The sequence below is a fragment of the Falco cherrug genome, chromosome 10, assembly GCF_023634085.1.
Source record: "Falco cherrug isolate bFalChe1 chromosome 10, bFalChe1.pri, whole genome shotgun sequence".
Lineage (NCBI taxonomy): Eukaryota > Metazoa > Chordata > Aves > Falconiformes > Falconidae > Falco > Falco cherrug.
In genome coordinates this window covers 35,941,068-35,964,810 of record NC_073706.1, presented here as the reverse complement: position 1 = coordinate 35,964,810, position 23,743 = coordinate 35,941,068, and the positions used below count along the sequence as shown (strand labels likewise).

Genomic DNA, 23,743 nt, shown 5'->3' with positions numbered 1-23,743 from the left:
CTCCTCTGGTCCAAGGCAGTTATCATTTAGTTGGAATTCCCCGGTGTTTGGGTGCCTATTTGAAATGCACTGCTCTCCTATCAAAACTCTGGAGAGCCTGGACTTTTTTCCACATGCTTCATTTCAGGACTATTCAGTTAATTTTAATGAAGGCTGTTCAGTATCAGTACTAAAGCTCTTTACCAAACAAACAGTGCTCTGCCAATCCAACCAGGCATTACACGGCACCTTTTGTAGGTGGGAACCACGAGAGCAAGATGAAGTGATTGCCCCAGATGCTACAAGAGTGGCAAGATGTGAAGGATCGCACAAGAATGCAGGAAATTATAAACCTGGGACCTGGATGAGCACCGGATAAAACTGACGTGTTCCAATTCCAAGCTGGCATTTGCATAGGTCTGTTTTGAGTCGGCAGCTGGAGGTTCACCTTGCAAAGCACTTCATTTGCTCCTCACTCCCTTTTCTGTCTTGACGATAAAACCCATCACACATTTAGAAACCGTATGTTTCTTACACATTTTTTGTAGCAAATTGGCCAGCCTAGACCCCTTGTGAGCCGTGAAGATGAACACCCAGAATCCACAGACCAATACCCTAGCAAAGTCGTTGGAGTCGTGTGAATGTGTTTTGCTTTCTGAGATGTACACCAGCACAGTGAGGGAGCGTGGGTGCGTACACAGGAGACACACAATGAGCAAGAATTTGCGCTGCCCTATTTTGAAGCTGGATATGGTCTCTGAACACTTGTTTCTGCTGAGGAAAGGCATTTCCAGAAGTAACACTGAGATGCTCTGAACTTTGAGACGCTAATGGCTAAAGTCTGAAAAGAAGCTACTAAATATAATAAAGAAACAGAAAACCTATTATGAGGAAGTTATAAAAGCTATTTCAGTATTGCTGATTGCCCAGAACATGAGAAAATAGGGAAAAATAAGAATATGCAGCACCCCACACTTAAAACCAAAGCCCAAAGAGGCAAGAAAATATTAGGGAAATAAAAATTGATACCCTGTGAATGATCACAGATGGCTTTTGCATGTCCCTATTCACCAGCTGTTTCTATTACTCTTTTGTGCAAAGGCATTGGAGGAAAACAGATTATGATTTAATGGAAAGAGCATTGGGCTGAAACAGGCACAAATCTGAGATGTTTTCCTCCATGGAGAGAGATCCTTCTATCTCACTAAAGGGCAGACCTGCCCAGGGATCACTTCGGTAGAGAGTACAAGGCTCCGGGACGGAGCTGTGCACGGACAAGACAAGCCCAGCTGCTCTCATGGACAGCAATCCTCGCTCTTGATGCAGAAGGGACCATCCTTTCACGGCCTCCCTGGGCTTATGGCTTTTGCCATACCAGTAACAAGAACACACGGACAGCTATTCCAGTTCAGATCAAAGACCAAAAGTGTCTAGTGCTCTGTCTCCACCAGCAGCTACACAGACGTGCAGGAGCGTAAGGGCAGGTGAAGCACAGGAGCGCTTCCTCCTGGCACTGCCTCACCCTCACCACTTTCAGGTCAGAGACCTCCCGAGCCTGCTGCGGCTTCTCTCTTTAGCAATCCTCATGAAGATCTCTCATCCAGGGAGTTGTCCAGCCTTCCTGTGAGTAAGAAGTACTCAGGGGAAGATGAGCATCTGGCAAGCTCCTCGCATTCGGAACCTGCTGCAGCGAGGAGTTCCACAGGTCTTACCCTCCATGAAGACACGCCTCCCAGTAATTTTTTGGTACAAGGATCCCACTACTTTCATATGATGGCCTCTAGCTCTTTCATTAGGAAGAAAAAATGAACAACCAATCCCTATCTACTTGTTCCATGCCAGTCACGAGACCCAGTATTGTCGCAGCAGTTACACCACAGCGGATTTAACGTCCTGAAACGTTAAGGTCAAAGGCTGATATGTTGCACTAAACGTGGCCAACTGGACAGTGGATTTTAGAAGTATTACATTAGCTTTTGGGATAATTTCATTTATTTACACTTATTCAGGTAAGGGAGGGAAGCTATTTTCCTGCTTCAGAGTATGCCAGAAGAAATAAGCACAGCCAGTCTTAGGAAGGAAAAATGGAAGTGGATGGAGGGATACCCAGGGGGAAGGGAGATTGTAAGGTGCTCAAGTGTGACACAGAAACACACCTGCCTAAATCAGGTAGATACCAGGCTCACATACACACACACACAGATGCATGGGCAACACAACATCTACAGACACTGTTGTGAGCTGGAGGAAATGAGAAAGAGGAAAGTGTGTTCTGAAACCCAGGCAAGCCGGCGTAGTGGGCTGGCATGCTGCTTAACAGATCAAAGAGGGGCAGGAGAGAGAATGACTATCAGTGCCATGTGCTTATCAGGCCTTGCTTTACAGGCTTTATACTGTGTTCATTGAATCTTCCCCTTCTGCAGGCCTTCCTCTACATGCATGCACCTTTCACAGGTGGTTTTCATCACCCCGCCTGTAACACCATTGGAACTAGAAGGCCGGGGAGACAACTGCGCGGAGGATACACCTGTGCATGATGACCTAAGAACATCTCCCATGATGGGCCAGTATTGCTGGCCAGAGCCAGCAGTACCCTCAGAGATAGAGGAGGAGAGGCAAGGTGAGCTGCGAGCTCCTCCCGTTGCAGCAGCGGACTGCCTACAGCGTCCTCAAACCAGGCACCTGAATAGGAGTCCAACCACCACAATTCTGTGAGGTGTTCAGGGCTGGGGATATGGGAGAAGAAGAGAAACAGAGAAGACTCTGCCTTGTTTCTAGTGAGAAATGCTGCATAATTCCATGGCAATTTCTAGGAAGCTCCTGCACACATCTTCCCAGCCACAGCTAAGCAAGGTTCAGAATGCAAACTCTTGCTGTCCCTTCATCCCTTTGTTTCCCATCACTCTCTGACTGGCTGGGAATGTGAACCACGGGGTCTCCCTACTTTGATACACAGGTGTATGTTCTTCGTAACAATCCTTTTCCCCCTTTTCTCTTCTCGTTGTACTACGTGCTCCAACCTATTTTCAGGTTGAATTACTTCTCTCTCTTTCAAGAGACTTGCTTCAATATTCCTGATCAGGTCAGGTGATACGATACAGGATAGTCTGGCATCCTGTCTCTCCCGAGTATCCTGCCTGGATAACTCCCTAGCTGAGGGAATTCTCATTTTTAAGTTTCAAGAGACCACTTTGGTTTTGCTGCATGTGGAGTTGTCTGTTCCTCTGGTGTTAAAGATCAGGCTGGACCTCCCTTGCTAGAATTACATGCTCTCATGTAGCTTTAGGCAATAGAAAGAGATTCAGTGAAAATAATATGATTTCTCCATTCTAGAACCAGAACAAAACTAAGTCAGATACATTTGTCACAGCACAGTTTGCCCTAAACTTCTCCCTTAGTCAGACAAATGGGTTTTATTCCTGCTATAATACGACTGTCTTAGGGAGATGCCTTGTTTCACGTGCAAGTGTGCAACAAGGTCCAAGTCTTTCTAGAGAGCCTCAGTACCTAGCACATACTAGGGTGAAGAAGTTAAGAGAGATCACCGTCTATTTACTTAAGTTTTTTCCTCACTGGAAAGCAAGGGTACACTTCCTTCCCTATGAAACAAGGAATGCCTGAACATCGTTGATGCAGCAGGGGTAGTATGAACTAGATTTAAAGGATGCTTTTCTGTCTAATTTCCCTCACTCCCACTTGGCCCCAGCACTCCCCAAGAGTGAGGGCTGGCTGGCAGAAAACTCTGGTTGCTTCCTTGAGTTTGATTTAATTTCAGAAGTCCAGACAGCAAAAACCTGAATCAACCATAGTTCTCGTATCCTCACCTTTCCCGTTTCCTAACAGAATAACCCATGTGCTGGGCACCCTTGCAATCCAGCGTGCAGAAGGTCAGGCAGTGCTGCAGGGCAAAAGCAAAGTGGAAAACAGCATTTCCTGAACTGAGCGTACTTCTCTGTCATGGAGTAAGCATACACTCTTCTAGATGGAGTTTTTTATCTTCAGCTGTTAAAGCCCTACTGCTAGACCAGAAGGATGTAACCCATATGTGCAATGAGCCAAGGACACCTGGGATTTAACTGCAGGATGCAATGCCTACTTCATTCCCCCACTTTTGTCTTGGTTTGTTCACACAAAGGTCAAGCGTGGAATTTGGCTCTCACACATAATATTGTTACTACCTTTTCATCATCATACAATGGGAAAACTCTTCCCACTCCTCCTGCCTCTGTCTTCTTCCTGCAGCCTCTGTTCTCTACCTTGCCCCTACTTCTCCCCCTGTTACAGTCTTTCTGCTTCTCTCCATTTTACCCTCCCTGAAGAACTCCCAATAGCTGAGCTTCCTTACTTTTTCAATTTTCACCTTCTTCTTTGTCCTGTCCTTTTAAAGAAGAGTTAACACTGATAATTTTTCATGTGTGTGTGTGTGTGTCACCGCTCGTGTTCACAGTGCTACATAATGGAGGGATAAGGCCAGTTTCTGAATTATCAGTTCAGGCTTGCCTGCAGATTCACATTGATGCCATTGCACAGGGTCACACACGTAAGACTTTCTGGACCACCATGAGGAATTGAAATTTACTTTAAAAACAGGTAAAATATAGCTTCTGCAGAACCTTAGTATATAATTTGTGCTACCACAGTATCAGGCCAAGAATTTGATCACGCTGCTGGAAACTATTAGCCACCTTTTGACCACCTCAAAATGCTGCTGTTAATGGCTAAGTTAAAAAGTAGCTCTCAACTTTGTTCTGGGACCCTCTGAAGCTGGAGGTTTCTAAAGTGTGTGTGAAGGGTTTGAAAATTGGGTGTCTTCTAGAGCATGTCCCTGTTCTGGGAGATTTTGGAGCTGGAGAAAATCTGGAAGATCTATTGATGATGCAGCTTTGGATGGAGGAGTGGGCAAATGGCTCTTTGGGTGGGAGGAGGGCAGAAGCTGTTCAGCTGGGGAATGCACTGGGAGTACTGGCGTGGGAATGAGAGAGGGAGGAGCAGGGTGGGTGTGGGGAGTTACTGCTCTGTCTGAACGGAGCTCGTCGCTTGCTGTAATCAGAGGGATGGCCTCCCTCTGCCTCCTGGTACTGAGAGGCACTTGACCTTCCTGTCCCTGCTGAAGCGAGGTGCTCAACAGTAGAAACTACTTACCTGATAACTGCTGCACTGAAGGCTGGTCATGTGTGCTTAACAACTGTGCCTGAATGGTTTCTACTACCCTCTTAAAACGACGGCTCGGACCTGCGAGGAGAGAAGAGGCACAAACGGCCGTGAGAGGAGCAGGAGCCAAATCCTCACACAACCCAGGGGCTGGAGGGGAAGGATCACAAGCGTCTGCCCTTCAGCCTTGTCCCCAAGAGCGTATCTGTCCTTCGGGCAACGGCACGGCTCTGAGGAACTCTGGTGCAGCCCCCCCCCCCCGTGAACAGGGACCGTGCTGTGCTGGAGCTAGCAGGAGGGAGGATGGCTTTTGTGTTCTTTGGTAAAGACAGCAAGGGGGGGTTGGTTGGCTGGTTTGGTTTAGCCCCATGGGGGGCCATGTGGCTACCCAGAAGAAAAGGGTCAAACCACAACAGGTGACTGCACGTTTCTGTTCCAGCGGCCTCACGGTGCCCAGCCGAGACACCGAGACCTTTGTGTGAAACAAGGAGACAGCACAGGGAGGGCTCAAATCCGATGCACAGAGCAGGCATTTTAGTGCTAATCACGGTGGCGGCAGCTTCACCTCTTTGGGAATCTCTTTCCCTCCCAGCATGATCAACACCATTTTTGTTCCTGACGTGCTTCTTGCCCAGTCTGACTCTCCCCCCAGGTCAAGACAAGTTATGTTCCTTCCCTGGCAGAGCTCTCTTTGCAGGTTCTGTCTCAGCAAAGAACGAGCCAGCCTGCACCCACCGCACGGCTTTGCCACGGTTACCTGATAGGAGTGTGAAAGTGACAGAATAGATCCCGTTCTCCTTCTGCGCCTCTCCCCCTTCTGTGTATGTTATGTCCACCTGGAACTTCACTGGCTTCTGGAAGACAGCAGGACCTCCTGTGGACTTGTATTCTGCACGGAAACTTGTCTGTGAGATGACACTGTGACTGAGGCTTGGGATCTGAAACAGGTTGACAGAAGGAGATAGTAGAACCAGAGCACAAGGGGAACAAAATGGCAAAATTTGATTTAGAACACCACACGTTTCCAGAGTGGGTAAGATTTGCCAGACTTGCTTCTGGACTTGGATTTTTAATGCACAGAGCGTTCTTGTGAAATCCGTCAGAGTGTAGGTTGCTTGGCACTGCAGAAGAATGCACTGCTCCTCACAGGACTGACCCAAATGTAAAGGCTGAATATTGATGGAATACCCACCATGCTTATAAAATCACAAATATATTACATTATTATAATGTAAAATATTTTTTACATTATTAATGTAAAAATACAATTAATTTATATTGCACTACAGAATTACAATATAAAAATACAATGTTGCACAACTTCATACACTCAGCCTTCCCTTTCCTAGTCATCTGTCGCAGCACTCTCCAAACCATCGTTACACTCAGTCTCATAATCTGAAGGTCGTGACTTCAAGCCTCACATGGGGCAGCAATTGTCGCAGCACTCTCCAAACTATCGAGCTGCAACAAGGTCTTTTACCATCTCATCCCAGCACACTCTTCATGCCAGTCCCTCTGCTGCCTTCGCCTCATCCAGGGCACACTCACTCTCTCTCACTTTTCTCTGTTTCTTCCTCGGCTGCCCTCTCTTCATCAGCTGCCCAACCCCCTACCAGAACCAGCCACAGCTGCACCTTAGCTATGTCGGCCAACGCGCCGCCCCTGAAGCCAGCCCACAGCTGTATATTATCAGTGCTAATTAACACAGCTTCGTTCCTCTACACTCATCTACCAGTTCCGAGAAATGTCTTTTGCTGAATGAAAGCTGATACTAAGGAAGAAGGCAGAGAAGTCAGTGGGATGTAAGACTGGATATAAAAAACCACCTGAGTAGCCTGGTCTGATCTCACAGCTGATCCTGTTTTGAGCAGGAGACCTCCCCAAGTCCTTCCCAGCCTCAGTTGGTTGGTGGTTCTATGATATCAAATAGACATCAGGACACAGAGCAGACACTTAGACAAGCGCCTGGGATATCCACAGGGAAAGCATACCTGCAAATAACTTACCCAAACCACAACTCCTATCAATGTGTAAAAGAACTCTGAGAAGCTTTCTGGTATCAACTGTATCTTCAGACCCATGGTAGAATTTCATAACTGCCTAATTTTCAAGCAGTTACCATTCACAGTTCCTGCCAAAATGTAACATGCTCACGTTCTATTTATTGCTCCACAAAGGACCAGGTTTTTTTAAAATATAAACTCAAATCACTTGGAAATCTGGCCTCTAATTTAGGAAGAAAAATGAAGACGAGTTCTTTGAGAAGCTGACCTTAAGGCTTAGGCTGTGACAATGCATTTAAGTTGACTGTAGGAGACGATTCATAGGGTTTGCACACAAATCACTACATCACACCTCAACCCCCCCGTGAGGGGTATGTACAAGATCACCAATATAGACAGCAGTGCACGCTACGCAGAAGCACAGCTAAACGCTCAGAACCGATGCAGTAACATGGCTGCTGCAAACCACTCTGAGATGGATCCCAGGGCCTGACGCCTGCTACTATACTGCATCTGCTCCTCGTATGCCTTTACAGATAAAAGGATTATAGCTGGGTTTTTTCTGGAAGAAATTCATTGCAGCACCAGAAACGCTAAAAAGGAGTGCAGTATTTTGTGGAAAACAGTATCAATTCAACAAATGATATAAGGAATTAAGTCTCCTTCTCTTAATTCTATTGAAAAAAAGTCTTAATTATATTGTCAGCTACCTTGAATTGAAAAATCTCTTGAATTAACTTTACTGTGCTGACATTTTCCTCATTGGTACTTCTAGATAGTAAGAATAAGGGCTTTCTACAGGAAAAAACCGACAATTTCCCTCTGTTTTCCTAGACTGTATATAAACAGCTTCTGCAACAACTGAAACTCCGGTCACCAGAGGAAATGCCCCTTCTTTCTGCCATACAGCACTGAAGAGGAGATATAAAGTAACAAATGCAGATGTGAGACAGGATTTTTGTCCAGCTACAGTGGTGGAGGGCATACCCAGCAGAGAGAGACCCAACCCGCTGTCCCAATGGTGACTGAAAGGTTAGTTTGACAAAGCAGCAAATCACTGTCTCGATGCCACATCAGCAGTGTGCTCCGACTGCAGCCGTATCCCAAGTGCTGGCAACCTGAAGACCCTGCCAAGGAGGCTGAGACCTTTTCTTGCTTCAAGGAGTACTATCTGCAGTTAGAAATTCAGACTGAGACCGGTGGAGGCCCGACTCAAGAGGCCATGTAAACGAACCCCGCTGAGGATGCACTCGACGGAGCCGAGCCGCTGCCCTGTAACACGTGGCACAAGGTGCCCTGGCTCCAGCGGGCAGCTGGGGTGACTTACCGAGAGGAAAGCGTGGACGATATCAGCCTTAATGGAGCTTAGTGGTTTGTCCTTAATGACCACAAAAATCTGTTCTTCTTTCTCCAAGTTGATGAAGTTACCGAACCAGGATTTTTTGGCAAGCCTGACGTGATGAAAAGAAAAGAGATGGTTTAAAATATTGCGTGCTGTTTCTCACATACCCCCAGCTAGAAGGAAGAAATATTAAAAAAACACGCATGAAAGTTCTGATAACCCTCCAGATGTGATACTATTACTAACAGTGAGTAGAAAACAGTGTCGGAGACTATCCAAAACAACATTTCGCTTAGTGAAAACTGCTAAAATGATGGACTACCCTGCGTTAAGTCTGGCAGCATGTCACCAACAAAGAGAAATCAGGAACAATGGTAACCCTTTTGACTGAGCCAATATACCAATTAATACTGCGTAGATAAAGTGCATGTAAGGCAGGGTTATATAGTAACCTTAAATAAATAAATAAATAAATAACACATTTCTGGTTTGTCTCCGGGGATCTCTCAATTTCTTGTGACAATAAGCAGATGCTGGTAACACAGGGATCTAAGTTTCCCCCTACCCAATTTCAACCCCTTTGGTGTTTTAGGACTCAGAAAGTTCCTTTTCTGAAGGTGGCCTGTTGGGGTGACAGTACAATCACAGGATCTTGCTTTAAGTCAAGCTGTAGGCTTCACTGGACCTCCAATCTGTCAGTGAGTGAAATCCACGCCTATGCAGAGGGCCAGGACAAAGGCTGTCCCATGCATTAGTCCCATTCAGGGTGTCTGTATAACGAGTGAACTCCGGCCATCCCACAAAGGAATGAATTTTCAGTACTAAGGGAGAAGGTATCAACACCATGCACAACGCAGCCCAGGCTTTCCACTGACAGCAGTTCCACTTCGCAGTTCCTTTCAGCATCAGATGGTGGTTTCATCATAAAATGAAATTGCTCTGCTTTTTCACACTGATCGTACCAACAAATGTTTGATTTTGCTTCTTGTTTCACCATCTCAATGCACTTTGTTGACATTTCCTTTTAAGTAAAACAGGCTAAAGGAAAAATGCAGAGACATGAACGTTACTGGGAGACATTACCCAGAACTTGAAGGTGGCACCTCTGACAGGTATAGTTTTGATGGCACAGAAGACGCTGTCAGCTATGACATACAGCCAAAGAATTGCCGGACCAACATAAACCCAGGAAAAATTCCACTGAAATCAGCCATATTCTAGTAGGGAAGAATTTAGCATGGAAATGTCAGAAATAAGAAGACCCGCCACCAAGAGATCGCAGGTTTTTTCCTCCACAGGGTATTTTATAATGCCACGACAAGTCCAGTTTGCAGCATGGCAAGCAACAGCCTTTCACTGGTTTTGGCGGACATTCACTGCTGTGTGGAAGACAACCTCGGCAGAGAAGGGGAGCCATCTGCAGAAAGGATTGCTGTACCTCCGCTTCCCAGCAAAGCAATCAACAGCTGGAGGGAGTCATTAGTAGATTCACTTGCTGCAGCAAAGACTCGGAATGAGGAAGGGCAGAGACTAGGAGAGAGAGGAACAAACTAGCAAACTAATTTGAAGTCTAGACCTTCGGGATAAAGAACAAAGCTTGACTTCAGCAGCATCCAGCAATTTGCACTCATTGCTCCACGGATGGCCCAGCTGTCGGCTCACCGCCCATCTAATGCGCACGGCACAAAGCCCACCACCAGAAGACCGCTCCACTGTGCAAACAATCATTTGCTTCTACTTACTGCAGGCAACCCAAAATAAGGGTACAGGAAGATGCCCTTGCAATTTGGTAAACCAGTGCCCCCCACTCAATTAAAGTGGGCTGGAAAACTGTCACTCCCTAAAATATTCATAGGCAGCTGTAACTACGCCGGTGAGCCAGATATTAGCATAGGGAGCAGTAAAGAGAAAGGGCCTCTCATTTAAATGGGTCGTTAAGGAGCCAGGGTTAGAGTGTGAAAGGAAATTACATACTAATTAGCTCATGTGTCTCACACACACCATAACAACTCTGCAAGCCCCTGGAGAGCTGGGGCAATAGCTCCCTGCATGTAAAGGGTCTATGCTCATTAGTAAATTAGCACCTGGTTATCCATCTAAAACGGCTGGTTGTCTTAGGCTTGCGTGTGCCACGACCTGACCCGGGGCTGGCTATGGGGACTCCAGGGGCCCACGTGGGTCACACATGGACGCTGGGCCCGGAAACCGCATGCGTATTTAATTGCAGGTCTGCCGTGTTAAAATATGGCTTTTCATTTTTCTGTTTTTGTTAACGGTTTTGTTGGTCCTTCACTTATAGGTCTCTTAACAGGTTCAAGGGAGCCTGGGCCACAGGGGTCTTCTCCTGCTCAGCTGGGAAACTTGGTCTGGGGTCTCCAGAGTCCGGCTGAGCTCTTCTCTTTGGCAAGGTTATCGCCAGTAATACTGACCCGGGAAGATTCACTGAGTCTGGGCTACGCTCCAGCTTGTTAATCACTGGAACTCACGAAATAATTTTGCTGGTGTCACATAAGATGGAATAGATGCCAGTGGCCTCTCCTGTTCCTGGAATGAACAAAACCAGGCCAGAGCACACATGCTTTTCTCCCCCCGAGCAGCAGAACTAGCTGTGCCCACACCTGGGAAACACGCCGCCGAAGAAGGGGGGGCAGCTGTTACGTGCTGCTGGCTCGGGTTAGAATGGGCATGCGCCAAGGAGCCTCGGCACCCTGAACGCGATGCTCTAGCATCTCACAAGATCAGGCTGTAAGCAGTATCAAATGCACTCAAAATTCACAATCTTCTCTCGTCATGGCAAACCTCCTAAGGGGGAGGGAGATGGGAGGTATGTGTGGGAGGCTGGGTATGTAGATTACTCTAGGGAATCTAATCAGGTGTCCAGTTGATGAAAAAGCAAATAGATTAGCATGAAAATGGAGGCTGGTGCTTTATTACTTCACACTGAATTTCTCACTGCTATAATGTTGTTCCTTTTCCTACTTCTGGAGCATCTGACTGCGTCGCCTTCTGGAGAGCCTCACTGTGTACCCTACCTGTTCCTGAGCGCCCGGATCCATAACCTCCAGAGGTGTACCTGCTTGGCGTAAATAACGGCATTTCTCCCCCAGCAAATGCAGCTCTGCAGCTTTAATGCAGCCGGGGCGATGTCTAAATGCCATCCCTAACGCATTCTCTAGGACTTTTCCTATGAGGAAGCAGAGCCCTTCCCAGACATGTCAAAGTGCATTACCCACTCATCAGCCCCGTTAAATGAACGGCAGTCATCGCTGTACCAGAGCCGGGGCATGTATCTATCGCTCAACCATGAGCTCAATACAGCTCCTGATAAGGGTATCTTATTTCTTACAGAAAAGGAGAAAACACTAGAAAAAATAAAGACATGTGGAAGTGGGCACTGAGCAACAAGACATCTATCGTTAAAATATAAACCAGTTCATTATTTTTTATGACTTTTATTATGTTTACTGCGGGGTGCAGCTCAATTGAACTCATTAATATGGCAATTATACAGAAAAAGAAAAAGGGCCTTAGGCTTTGACTTGCATCCAAACTGCCTCAAATGACAGGCACTACTTCCCTACACCAGCTTTTAAAGAGTGAGTGGGAAGCAGAGAAGGCAATAAATTAACAGAAAAACTTCCACCGATATACATACATGAAGAGGAGAAAATTAATTCTGAAGATTTTCTGCTTTAATGGCCTTAAAAACATTTGAGATGAGAATATCATATATTTCTTTGATAAGGATGTGTTCATTTTATGAAATTCTCTCATGCTTCTCTAATAGCAAATGCTCCGAAGTGTTGGAAACACAATTTATTCCGTTTATCTTCCTGGATTTCTTTTTACTAACCTTTACTATTCCCTACCTCTCCCTCTCCTGAAGCCTTCACCCCCTCCATTCTGCAGCATTAGCTATAGAGTGCCCATCTTATACCAGATAAATGCCAGGTCTGGGGAAAGTTGTTAAGGCAATACCATTGTCACCAATTATAAAACTTTGGGCCCAAAATCTCCATCTAAGACTCATGAATATTTCACACAAGTATCTTAACAAAAGGCCAAATTGCCTTGGTTGGCAGGGTAGGTCTATGGGCACTGGGTGCACAAACACAAGCTGTGAAAATAGAAAGGAATAATTTGGCATCTGTTGCATATATTAGGAAGTGTTTGGAGCCGCACTCCCTGGCAGGGACTTCCAAACCTGCCATGCAGTGACGCACATTTGTGCAGCAAAATGGCTGAAATGTACGTTGACTTTTAGGGAATGAGTCTGGTGAATATGAAACAGCTTCTGCATGTCCCAGTGCCGCTGCCTAGAATTAACACTGCGTTTACTATTGCAGCCAAAGATTCCTCTGAATTATCTTAGCAGAGGCTTCTGCATGTTATCCTGAGGATGCAAACTCTCCTGTACTAAGAGGAAGACTTTTTAGTGCACAGTTAGTGCCAGTATAAGCCACTGATTACCCTCTCCACTCCTCAAGAGTGGTCTGCTCGACAACCAAATGAAATAAGAGAGAAGGAACATGTTACAAACCTAGTAAATTCAGCGAGCCATGAGAAAATGAGGTGGTTACTGGGAGACTGTTCCATCACCTGTTGACCCCACTGCCATTACTGAGGTATAGACTTTATCCAGGTCATCCCATCCCATCCCATCCCATCCCATCCCATCCCATCCCATCCCATCCCATCCCATCCCATCTCCATCCAATGGTCCTTAGCAGAAGAACCATTTCACATCTCTATCCCGTTCACAGGACAACAGGTTACCATCAGATATTGACCCAGAACAGGAGTATATTGCCCTATGACATTCAGGCAAGGAAATTACATTGGTATGTGGTGGAAAAAAAGTAACGTGCTGGCAAATTACTTACTCTGGGGATGATTCTGGGGTTAAATTAGACATCTCCTCTGGTGTAGGTACTGCCCATGCACGCACAGCCAAAGAGAGGGAGGGAGAAAAGAAATTGCTGATTCAGTAACCCTTCCATTTTCTGCTGTATACCAACGAAACAATTCTGGCTTTACACCCTCCTGCATTTGCCCACTGCCTCTGCAGACCAGTTCTGACATTTGAACATTGGCCGTACGTCTCTAGATCACTGTATCTAACCGAGTGCTGCATTTCAAGGCTCGCCCTACCCCTCCTTAAATGATGCTATGAATCTGACTGTAATCTTGCACTGGCTTCAGTGGTTTACAGTTCAGACCCAGCCCCTGTGCCAATCTCACTGCTTGACAACTGCTTCAAAGCCCAGCAGATGCAGCTCAGTCACTGCTGCAATCCTCTGCATTTCCCTGAGACAACGCCCCTGACCATCACGGTTCAAAATCTAACTCTTCCGTGGCTGTAATCCTCCTTTCCCACGGGATCACATCCCAGTGCCCTGTAAAACCACAGGGTGCTGGGATCGCTGCTCATGACATCTGAGGATAACGCATGTGACTTTGGGTGCCCTTTGCCTGAACGCAAAAAGCCACCTGGAGCTTGAAGCAGAAAATTTTGCACATCTTAACACTCCAGAGACTCTCAAAAACTGAAATAGGCCAGCAGATACGAAACCACTGATTATATTAAGGGGATTTTTATACCAATTACCAAAGGAGGTAAAAAAAGCATTAACCAAGATCAAACAAGCTGTGCTTCAGAAGGACAATTTCAACCTATTGCCACGGGCTAGTTTTTCTCAGCTGAAGGCTCAGCCCACGGCTATGGAGAGGCAGTGCACAGCCATGGGGGAAAACAGCAGAACTCCAGGTTCGCTGAACAAAATGGGTGGAGAAGCTGGAGATAAAATTTTCTTGTGTTCTAAGAGCCACAACAGGGATAGCAAGAGGGCTCAGGAGATGCTGTGGGAGCAGGTGCAGTGGCACGACAGAGCCTGCTCACATGTGCCTTGGGTTAGGACTGGCTGATGCCATCGCTCTCGTTTTCAATAGCAATATTCAGGCCTCAGGACCTGAAATCTGCAGAGCCACGGAGAGGTATCAACTCGCTGCCGAATGTCTGCCCAAATCAGAAGGACCCTGAGCGTCTGGGCGAGCACTCACCTTGCAATTTCCGGCGATGGAAGCGAGGAGACCCCAGGAAACTATTCTTGATTGAGTTGAGTCGTGTCCTCCATGGCATTCCTCCAATGCTGGGGCTGGATGGTGGTGTTGGGTTGGGTGTGCCTGCTGGGCTCTCCTTTGGCGTATGGACAGGTGTCCCCTTGGGGGTAGGGAGGGGACTTCCCCTTGGAGAGGGGTGAGGGGTGACCTGTATGATGGGGATAGATTTGGTGCTTGGGTCAGTACTAGAAGGGAGCAATCTAACAGGAGACATAGGGTTGGTCTGCACTTTAGGAACAGCCAGCTGTGGGTTAAAGCCGGCAGCAGGCGAGCGGCCCTGGGCGTTCTGCACAGGGGTGTTCTGGGAAGAGGGCGCGCTGGTATTGCTGGTAGGGAGTGGGTTGGATTTAGTAGACTGGAGTGGTTTTTCGGCCAATTTGCTCTTGGATGGCAAAGTCTGCGTCTTTGGGTTGGGCTGAAGTGCTGGCTTTGGTTGGAGTACATGTCCAGGCCTGGAGGCGTTCCTACAAGCATCAGGGTCCAAGGAGACTTGGGGTCGGGGAGAGAAAGGGAGGTCGGAGGTCTGAGGGGGGATGAAGAACTTTCTGATAGGCTACAAGACAGACGCAGAGTGTCCATGCACATCAAAAACAGTGAAATACGCATAGAGCGGGCGAGCAGAGAAAGGAAAGTCAGAATAAAATCCATCCAAGTCACAAAGATGCACCATGTCACAGGGAGACACAAGAGATGGAGGTGAAGGGGTAGTGGGGGGAGGGATTTTGCAAAGAAACAAAAACGAACAAACAAACAAAAAACAAAAAAAAAAGACATGCAGTTAGCTGGGAACACAGCATAATCAACAACAGCAGCAGCGGCAGCAGCAAGAACAACAGTGTCATAACAGGCTTCATCATATTAACCAACCATGTGTCAGCAAAGGAAAACAACAGAAAGAAAAGTAAAACAAAGGAAAAGTATAAAAAAAAAACAAAATGAAAGAAAGTAACCAAGAAAAAAAGAAGAGAGAAATCTCTCTGGGATTGTTCTGATTGCCCTGCAGTGAGAGAAGCACGATGCTGTAGGGAGGTGAGGAAGGGGAAGAAGAACCACTCAAGCCACAGACAAATTGAGATGTGCCAATGGGACCACCTCTTCCAGCTCCAAGTGCCTGTATGCAAACCCAGCAGAGAGATGGAACTCAAAACAGGTGTGTGATACACACGGGGTGGTAGGCGATACACACAGCTACTGCACACAGCGGTCAGAACCTCTTTCCTTCCTCTTTACCCCCGTCTTTGGCTAATGCGCACCCCGGCTGCGCCAGACATGGCAGAAAGAGGGGGCGAAGGGAGAGGGACCCCGCGTGGGCATCGCCTCTCCTCCCCTGGCCTGGCAGGTTAAACTGCTCAGCCTTCTCTTGGAGGCTTCCGAGCACACACCACCACGGGAAAAATACGAACTCAGGTGGTGTTTGGTTTGTCCGCAGCTACAGCCAAAACTTGAGTGAGGCCTGGCAAATATTTTGTTTATCTGGGAAGAGATGATACTTCCCATCAGACTTTATGCTTCTCCGGCAACATCCCTCATTGTACTGAAGGACAGCTTGACAACTGGAATTTCTGTCATAAAGTCACAGCAATATTTGCCATTAAGTCCCAATTCTATGGAGGGGGTGGGGTGAGCCATTGTTTTGCAAGACACAGTTTAAAAAGAAAAACACAACCAAAGTTCATAATCCATCACCGAGTTACCAAAATGGGATTATGATTTTTTTTTTTCCCAAACAAGAACATATACACACGTTAGAAGCATTTGGGAAACCAAACAAACAGCAATACACAGACTTGGGAGAATAGAAGCCTTTTAAAGGGATATTAGCAATCTAAAAATCACATTTAAAACAAAGGTCCTTACAAAACATTGCTGTTAACACCTTAGATTACAAGCACTGGCAGAATTGTAAAAATAGAAATCACTACTCAAAGTCTTTCGGTTTGGACTGTGCTCAGATTGTGAAGTCTAGAAATTACTATCCATTATAAATGATTTACCATTATAATTTTTATTTTTATTATTATTACAATTATAATTATCATTATTACTATTATTATTATTACTATCCATTCTTAACACCTACAAGCTGTAACCAAGCACTGTCCATACATACCATGTACACATAACGATGCCTCAAATCTCAGTCCCAGGTAAGCACACTCACTATTGAGTTTACTTTCTGGGTTTGATGGATTAGCCCAATGCTGTCATATTCAAAAAATGCAGAAATGTATTGAAGACTTAAGTCCTAAAATTGTTTGCATCAAAGCTGTGTAATTACTTCAAAGGACTTAGGGTTAGGCCACCAAGACTAAAAGAAAATCACTACATCAAAACATTTGTGTTAGGATTGTAAAGTTAAAACTAAAGTGTGCCACGTTGGTAATTCGGATAACCCGTGAGAAAGGAAGGGGAAAAGAAGAGGAAAGTGGTTAATTTATGGAAGTCACTATCAGCATCTGACAAGTCATCTTTTGCAAATGACACCAATGGATAAAAGTCAAAGACTGTTGATTGCAAAAGTTTCCTTGCAGTTTTTGTATCTTACATGTATGATGATTTGAGAAACAAATTTGAAAGAAAGTCGGTCAAATGCAGCTCCCTCTCAAGCCATTAAGAATCTGAAGGGGCACCCTTAATTACCACATTTTCAATAATGAAATAAAGAACACGATCAGGTCTGTTGTGCTGGTGCGATGGGGAACATCACTGAGATTTCAGAACTCCTAGTTGCTGGAGGATTCAATTCATCATAGAACTGAGCCTCAGCAGCACACAGAGTGGAATGTGTATTTGCTTTTTAAAGTATGTTCTCTTTCAATAATCTAAGGTGCTATTAGAAGCATAGGTAAGGACGTTTAAAAAAATATGATTTTTATTCCAACATTTCCTTTTAAGCCTCACATGTGACCTGCCTTAATATTCTTAAAAAAAAAATGATTTTTATTCCAACATTTCCTTTTAAGCCTCAAATTTGACCTGCCTTAATATCGTTATGATCTGCTGAAAATGCCATCTGGTTGCTAAATCCCTTTGAAGACTATTTAATCAACTGCCTCTTAAAAGAATAATGGTAAGATACAGCAACGATGGGACAGATCTTGTCATCCTTATTCTTTGATGTAGTCCTACTGAGATGCCAGAAATTGATCCCAAGAGATCAATTAATGAGATTAAGATTTTGGTTTGCTACACTGGATGCTTATTTTGTGCACACAACTGTTTCCATGCTCTTTTTCAGTACATTTTGCAGTGGTGTAAGAATTCTCAGGCTCCTGCTTCATTCCACTGACACCCAGGAGTCCCAGTGCAGAAACAAGGAAATGGATCTTCACTGGTTCCTGGCCCGTTAAAGATGCAGAGGAGACCACGAACACATTTATGCCAGTTGCAAAACAGCGTAACAACTGATGCAAACCCAGAATGTGTTTCAGAAAAGAGTTCCACCGAGCACGGAGCTGGAAGCTGTATCAGTCTATAAACTTACAGCTGACAGCGTGTCTTTATGCAGAAGAATTACACACGATGCTACTGGGGAATTACAATGTTAAACACTTGGAAAACTGATGTTACCTTCATATACCTAAGAACAGATCCAGAGCATCCGTACCCTAACACTGTATCCATTTCCAGTGGGGGGATGGCATCTTCTCCTGAAGTCATGAAAAGTGTGGAGAAATCCTCCAAAGACTCGGCCAGGCAACTGGGTAACCTGCACGGCCACAGCCCCCCAGGCTCCTTGATGAGGCCTCGACTTTTGTAAGCACTGCAGCCTTGGGGTGACTAAATGGCCTCGCCAGACACGAGGAATGCTCGCTCTTATCCCTAAAGAGTTACCAAGGAGAGGGACGCCTCTGTCACTGCACTAGGAAACTGTAGTAACTTTGCTACAGGTGTACGGTCAAGCACGTTTTGTACTAGCTGAGGATCAGTACTGGCCGAGTATCCGTATTTAGCTGACTGTATACTGAACAAGGGCAGTGAAAGTACCTTATTTAGAGGGCTTTGAGTGTTCTTTTCTCATCTTAATTAGCCAGCTTCTTCCTCTCCTTTTAAATTTGCTAGCCCTCAAATTTGTACAGCCTATTTTCTCTGACTTTCTAATACAAGCTATTCTGAGGCAAAGAGCATCCAGCTGGCTGTAACCAGCATGGTTTGGCGCTCTACTGTGACCTGACTGAAGACAGCGACGAAACCCTTCCCGATGCACGGTCTGAACCCACGCCGCACACGGATCCCGGCTGGATCTGGCGGTGTTTAGTCACAGCCACGTTATCCTGCATGCTGATGAGACTGGAAAAGGGCGAGGGCACAGCGAGACCCCTGTAACAGCGCTGGGAGCATGTGAGAAATTCTCTGCTCGCATTTGTAAATAGCATTTCCCTCACCACTCATGAAAATTTACAAGCTGCCAAGGAAAAACAAAACATCCCAGCTAAGAGCCACAGCTCTGGAGCAACAGATGTCAAAAAGCATCAAGCATGTGTGAGTGAACTGGACTAACAGATCTTGAAGCGGCACCACTTACCCTTGGACTGCTGAGAGGACTGGTGGAGAGCCCAGACGACGCTCCGCTGATTGACCGAGACCTGGATGGACACAATAAGGAAAACAGCCCTCAGAACACTTGGACAGGTAAGAACCCTGAACACCAGCCACCACAGGCACAGGCATGAAGTGAGGAGGAGGAGGGAGGCTGTCACTGGAAAAGCACAGGACTCTTTCCTTTCACTACTGTCACCTTTTGCAGTTGCCCCACCCTCAAACCAAAGAAGCGCTGCTGCTCAGGGAGGACGCTATAATCCCTTTTCATTAAGGGAGCTGCTACCTTCTTTTTGGTCATCAAGCACCTGGAAGCTACTGCGCCTGACCTGTGCAAGCTGAGCTGCTGGATTCCAACAGGACTGTCAAGACATCCGTGTTGGTGCTGAGAATTCTCTCCCGCACAGTGCTGGTAAACACAGAATGAGGCATTCTCTGTCAGAAGCAACATGGAAAAGCACCGTCTGTACAAGGCACAAAGGTAGGGGATTCTTCCAGATATGAAGAAAAAGCGCCAGGTCTCCATGCCCCAGGCACAGAGTCATTTCCTACGGGATGAGCTCCCGTGCTGGCTTAACCCCTGCCAGCCCCCCACCGATGGAGCTCGATGGGGTAACCCCTGCCAGCCCCCCACCGATGGAGCTCGATGGGGTAACCCCTGCCAGCCCCCCACCGATGGAGCTCAGGCCTCCCCTCTCCAGCAGGACTTCCCACTGCCCGGTCTGCTCGATGGGTAACGAGTTCTGCTGTGGTTGGTGACCTGACTGCTATCAAGATAACAACCCAGGTGCCCTCAAAAAGAGGCCAGTCAAGGGAGAATAAACCCTCCTGCTATTTGCTGACAAGGTCACCTACACTGTAATGCTCTTACGCTCTCCAGCGAAGGCCACCTATGAAAAATATCAGCTGTAGACAATAAAATGTACGAATGGGCTATGCTAAACGCGCTGAAAGGGCAGACAGGCCCAACGCACAAACATCTCAGCAGCAGAAGTTTCCAGGAGGAGGGCTGCCCAGCAGGGAAAAAACCCGCCTGTGTGACTGTGCCTGAGTAAGCCCCAAGGGCAGCTGCCTCCTACCCTTTTCAAACAGAACGTCACCTTGAAGACCGAACCATCTGACAGCAGAGGACCTGGCTAAGAACCTGGTTGTCCAACAACCACCATGCAATGTCAACGTAGCAAACCTACCAACGTTTCACCTGCAGCAAGAGCCGTGAAAGCAATTACTTGCCTTCAGGTAACAAACATGAAAAGGTGAAATCCTCTAGAAGCTCGGAAAGCAGAGTGCCAGTGTGCATGTGTATACACATACATATTTAAACTTGACATAGGTCAGAGAGTTCATGTCAGTTTATACATAAAAGCATTGAGAACACAAATTGTCTCAGTTCACTCTCTTCTACTGTTATAGAAGAATCAAACAAAAAAATCAGTTTACAAAATGGTGTCCCTGATATATTGTAAATAAATTTGAGTAGTAATGTTACTAAAAAAATGTGAACTGCAAGGGGAAATATTTCCAAGGGAAGAGCAAGCTACAACTGAACACAATGGCTGGTCCTGTTCTCTCTGTTTGTATCCTCTGCAGAAACTACTCACTGATGGTTGTCTTTGTATCTCATCGCAGTCTGTCCATCCCAGTAAGCAGGTGAAACCCAGAAGCCCTGCCTCAGCATGCTTTTTTGCCAGATAAAATATAAATTTGCGCCGTGAAAATCTGGGGCACTCATTCTACGCAGAAACTCCCCACCTACGTTCGTCCTTGTACCCTGCTGCAGTCTGCCCATCACAGTGCAGCAGTCAAAACCTAGAAGCTCAGTCTTGGCATTCTTTTGCACTAGATAAAACCTAAATTTGTACCATCATGATCTGGGGCACTCATAAAGGTTTATGCAAAGTAATTTTGAGGGGAGAACCGTCTGCCCCACTTTCAAAAGGCTGTTTTACGTGCCTCTCCTGTAACTGACGTAGCTGAGCGCAACACAGATGTGTCATGCATATGGGAAGTCCATGTAGTTAAAGTCTTCCTCGTATGAGTCATCAGAAAAAGCTTCTTCCAAACCATAAATTACAAGAGGAGCCTATAGGTTATCTTGGACAAATGTGGAAGGCATTTAGGTGCCCAGCAATGCAGCTAAACAACCTGCTTAGGAGTTAAACTCCCACTAGGAGATGTTCCCACCAACTCTCAACAGTGGTGGGAAAGTCCTCTCTCACACTCACCTGAATTCCAGGATACTTGATTAAAAGTTCCAATCTGCTATTTCCTTTTTGCAATCAGGTGTTTCGAACAGTCCTGAATTCTCCCCTCCCAACCCCATTGCCTCCTATGTTTTTACAAAAACGATCACACGCATGGAGGGCAAAACATGGCAGGCCCCACCTCCCAACTCCCAGTTCCTTATTGGAAGCAATATTTGAAAAAAGAGTTGTTGTGTACTGTGTTTTCATCCAGCCTAGGAGCCTGAGGTAGGGGACAGAAGAGAGAGTTAGTGTGAAATCCTCCTGGAAATGCATTCAGTATCCACATGATTGCTATCAAACAAGCTTTATCTCTGCTGCTGATTTACATGCAAAATATGTAAGAAGTAAAGTAAGCCCTATAGCAAGTTTTAGTTTGTCCACACTGGAAATGGTATATAGGAGCAGTGGAAAGAGTTTAAAGAATCCCGGGTTAATTTTAAGTGTTGGAGTGAAAAGAGAGCTGTACATATTCAAAACTTTTCCCCTTTACCAGAGAGTGCTGGTATGGGATATGACACCCAGACTGAGGAGCTTTTCCTTGCATCTCCTTCAATTTAATAAATCTCCCATAATTTACCTTTACAAGTGGGACACAGTTCCCAAGCTGGCTATAAAATCTCAGTACACTGACAGGTTCTATACTCCAGTACAGAAATGCTAACGAGCAAAAATGACAGATTTGTCCTTCCCAGCAAGATCATCTTAGCTGGGAAACGCCAGAATTCTGGTTTTTTTGGGTTTTTTTTTTTTTTTTAAAAAAACACACACATGCACTGCTCCTGTATCTCAGAGTCAGGTGGACAGAACTGGGACAGGGCCAAAAGTAATGAAAACGTTGCATTATGCTGAAACGCTGTAATGAAAAAATAGAGAAAATTTAAATTTTTATCCCTCTCACCAGAAAATGAAAGCATGAGGCCCTACAGGCAGCACATTAGGATGGCAGACCCTGGAAAATCTTATGTGGGGAATGAGGAGAAAAATATGACATCATCTTATCTCTGTGGCTACAAACTACATTTATTCAGTGGGAAGTATCTATTAGTAAGTAACATCCTATGTGTCTCTATAGGCATTACATATCATTGGAAGCATTAAATCTATACTTATTCCAATAACTTAATACTAAATGCAACAATCTAGGAAACTACAAACATTGCAATGTGGCTCCTTTTTCTCTGTGTTTTGCACTGCTGCATGCTTGGGCACTAACTCGAAGGAAGCCATCAAAAAGTTGTTGAAACTGCAAGCAGGGAAGTCAGTGCAGTTGCTCGGATAAAGAGCATTCCCTCAAAGACACCTGCCAGGTTTAGAGACACAAGAAGTGACTCTTTAGCCCCTTCCAAAGTGACACAGTTGTTTTGCCAAGCCTGGAGAGAGGAGTGGAAAAAACCCAAACAGAAGGGAGCTAGACCCAAGGCTTAGGAGGGGGAGGATGTAGAAGACACTCTAACCACAGGATGGGCACTGAGACCATTGCAGGCTGCTCCTCCCTCTCATGGACTGACAATAACCTGGAGACGTCTGAGCTATGAAAGAGAGAGGCCAAGGACTGACGAAATGTGCCTGTGTGGGCTGTGCTTTGTAGCTGTGATGATTTTATACCTTATTCAATCTGTTTGATACCTCAAAGTCAAAAGGTCCTTTGTTTTAAAGCAGTTTCTTACTGATTTTACCCAGCTGCTTGTCAAAGGGGAAGCCATGTGAGGCCCAATTCGTGTTACACCAGTGGTCTCTTACTGGTGAAACGGGGGAGCTGGAATCCAGTTTCCAGCTGGTTTCAGAGAACGGCAGCATTTCTTGAGAGCTGTGAGAGGTGAAGGGCTGAAGCCTCACGCTGCTGAGGTGCAGGCAGAGAGAAATACAAGAAGGAAAAGCGCAGCTGACCTGGCAGCCGCACCCCCCAGCACCCGTACAGCGCGCCCCTCGCTCCATCAGCGTCCAGGTGCTTTAACCAGTGCAGCTGCTGGTGCACACCAGGGCAGTACGAAGGCTTCACAGCCAGCAATTAACGTTTGCGTGGGATTTGGCATTTGTTTCTTCCTTGAATGACCGTCTCACAGAAATTTGTCTTATAATCAGCGGGGGGGGGGGGGGGTCTGCGCTTGCTGCAGTCCCAGCAGAACCTGCTTTCACAGCACAGTTTTACCAGGACGCTGATACAGCCTCTTAGCTGGCCAAGCTGGAGCCATGCTTCCAAGGAGGGCAGCCTGCAGCATGCATGCAGCGTGCAGTAATGCATCAGGCTTGTGTCCCTGGGTGAAATGCCTTAGAAACTTTGAATTGGGTTGATTCCACGTGTTGTTTTGAAAGTCATTCCCAAAATATCCAGCCAACCTCTTATTTGCTTCAAGCATAAA

The 23,743-nt window shown here is 46.0% G+C and overlaps 1 protein-coding gene across 15 annotated transcripts in view; it reads right to left on the bottom strand.

Moving 5' to 3' along the window:
- The window catches only part of BRSK2 (BR serine/threonine kinase 2), a 315,722-nt gene that overhangs the window by 18,354 nt on the left and 273,625 nt on the right, over positions 1–23,743 (bottom strand). For 11 of the 15 annotated variants that reach the window (XM_027808783.2, XM_027808785.2, XM_027808786.2 and 8 more), the window contains 6 exons: positions 19,124–19,184; positions 14,539–15,151; positions 13,362–13,410; positions 8,464–8,587; positions 5,888–6,068; positions 5,122–5,211 (listed from right to left, as the gene is read on the bottom strand). In XM_027808783.2, the coding sequence (XP_027664584.1) occupies positions 5,122–5,211; positions 5,888–6,068; positions 8,464–8,587; positions 13,362–13,410; positions 14,539–15,151; positions 19,124–19,184 (1,118 nt within the window). The remainder of the gene's footprint in view (positions 1–5,121; positions 5,212–5,887; positions 6,069–8,463; positions 8,588–13,361; positions 13,411–14,538; positions 15,152–19,123; positions 19,185–23,743) is intronic. The other 4 variants (XM_027808797.2, XM_027808798.2, XM_005441630.4 and 1 more) reach the window with 1 other exon arrangement.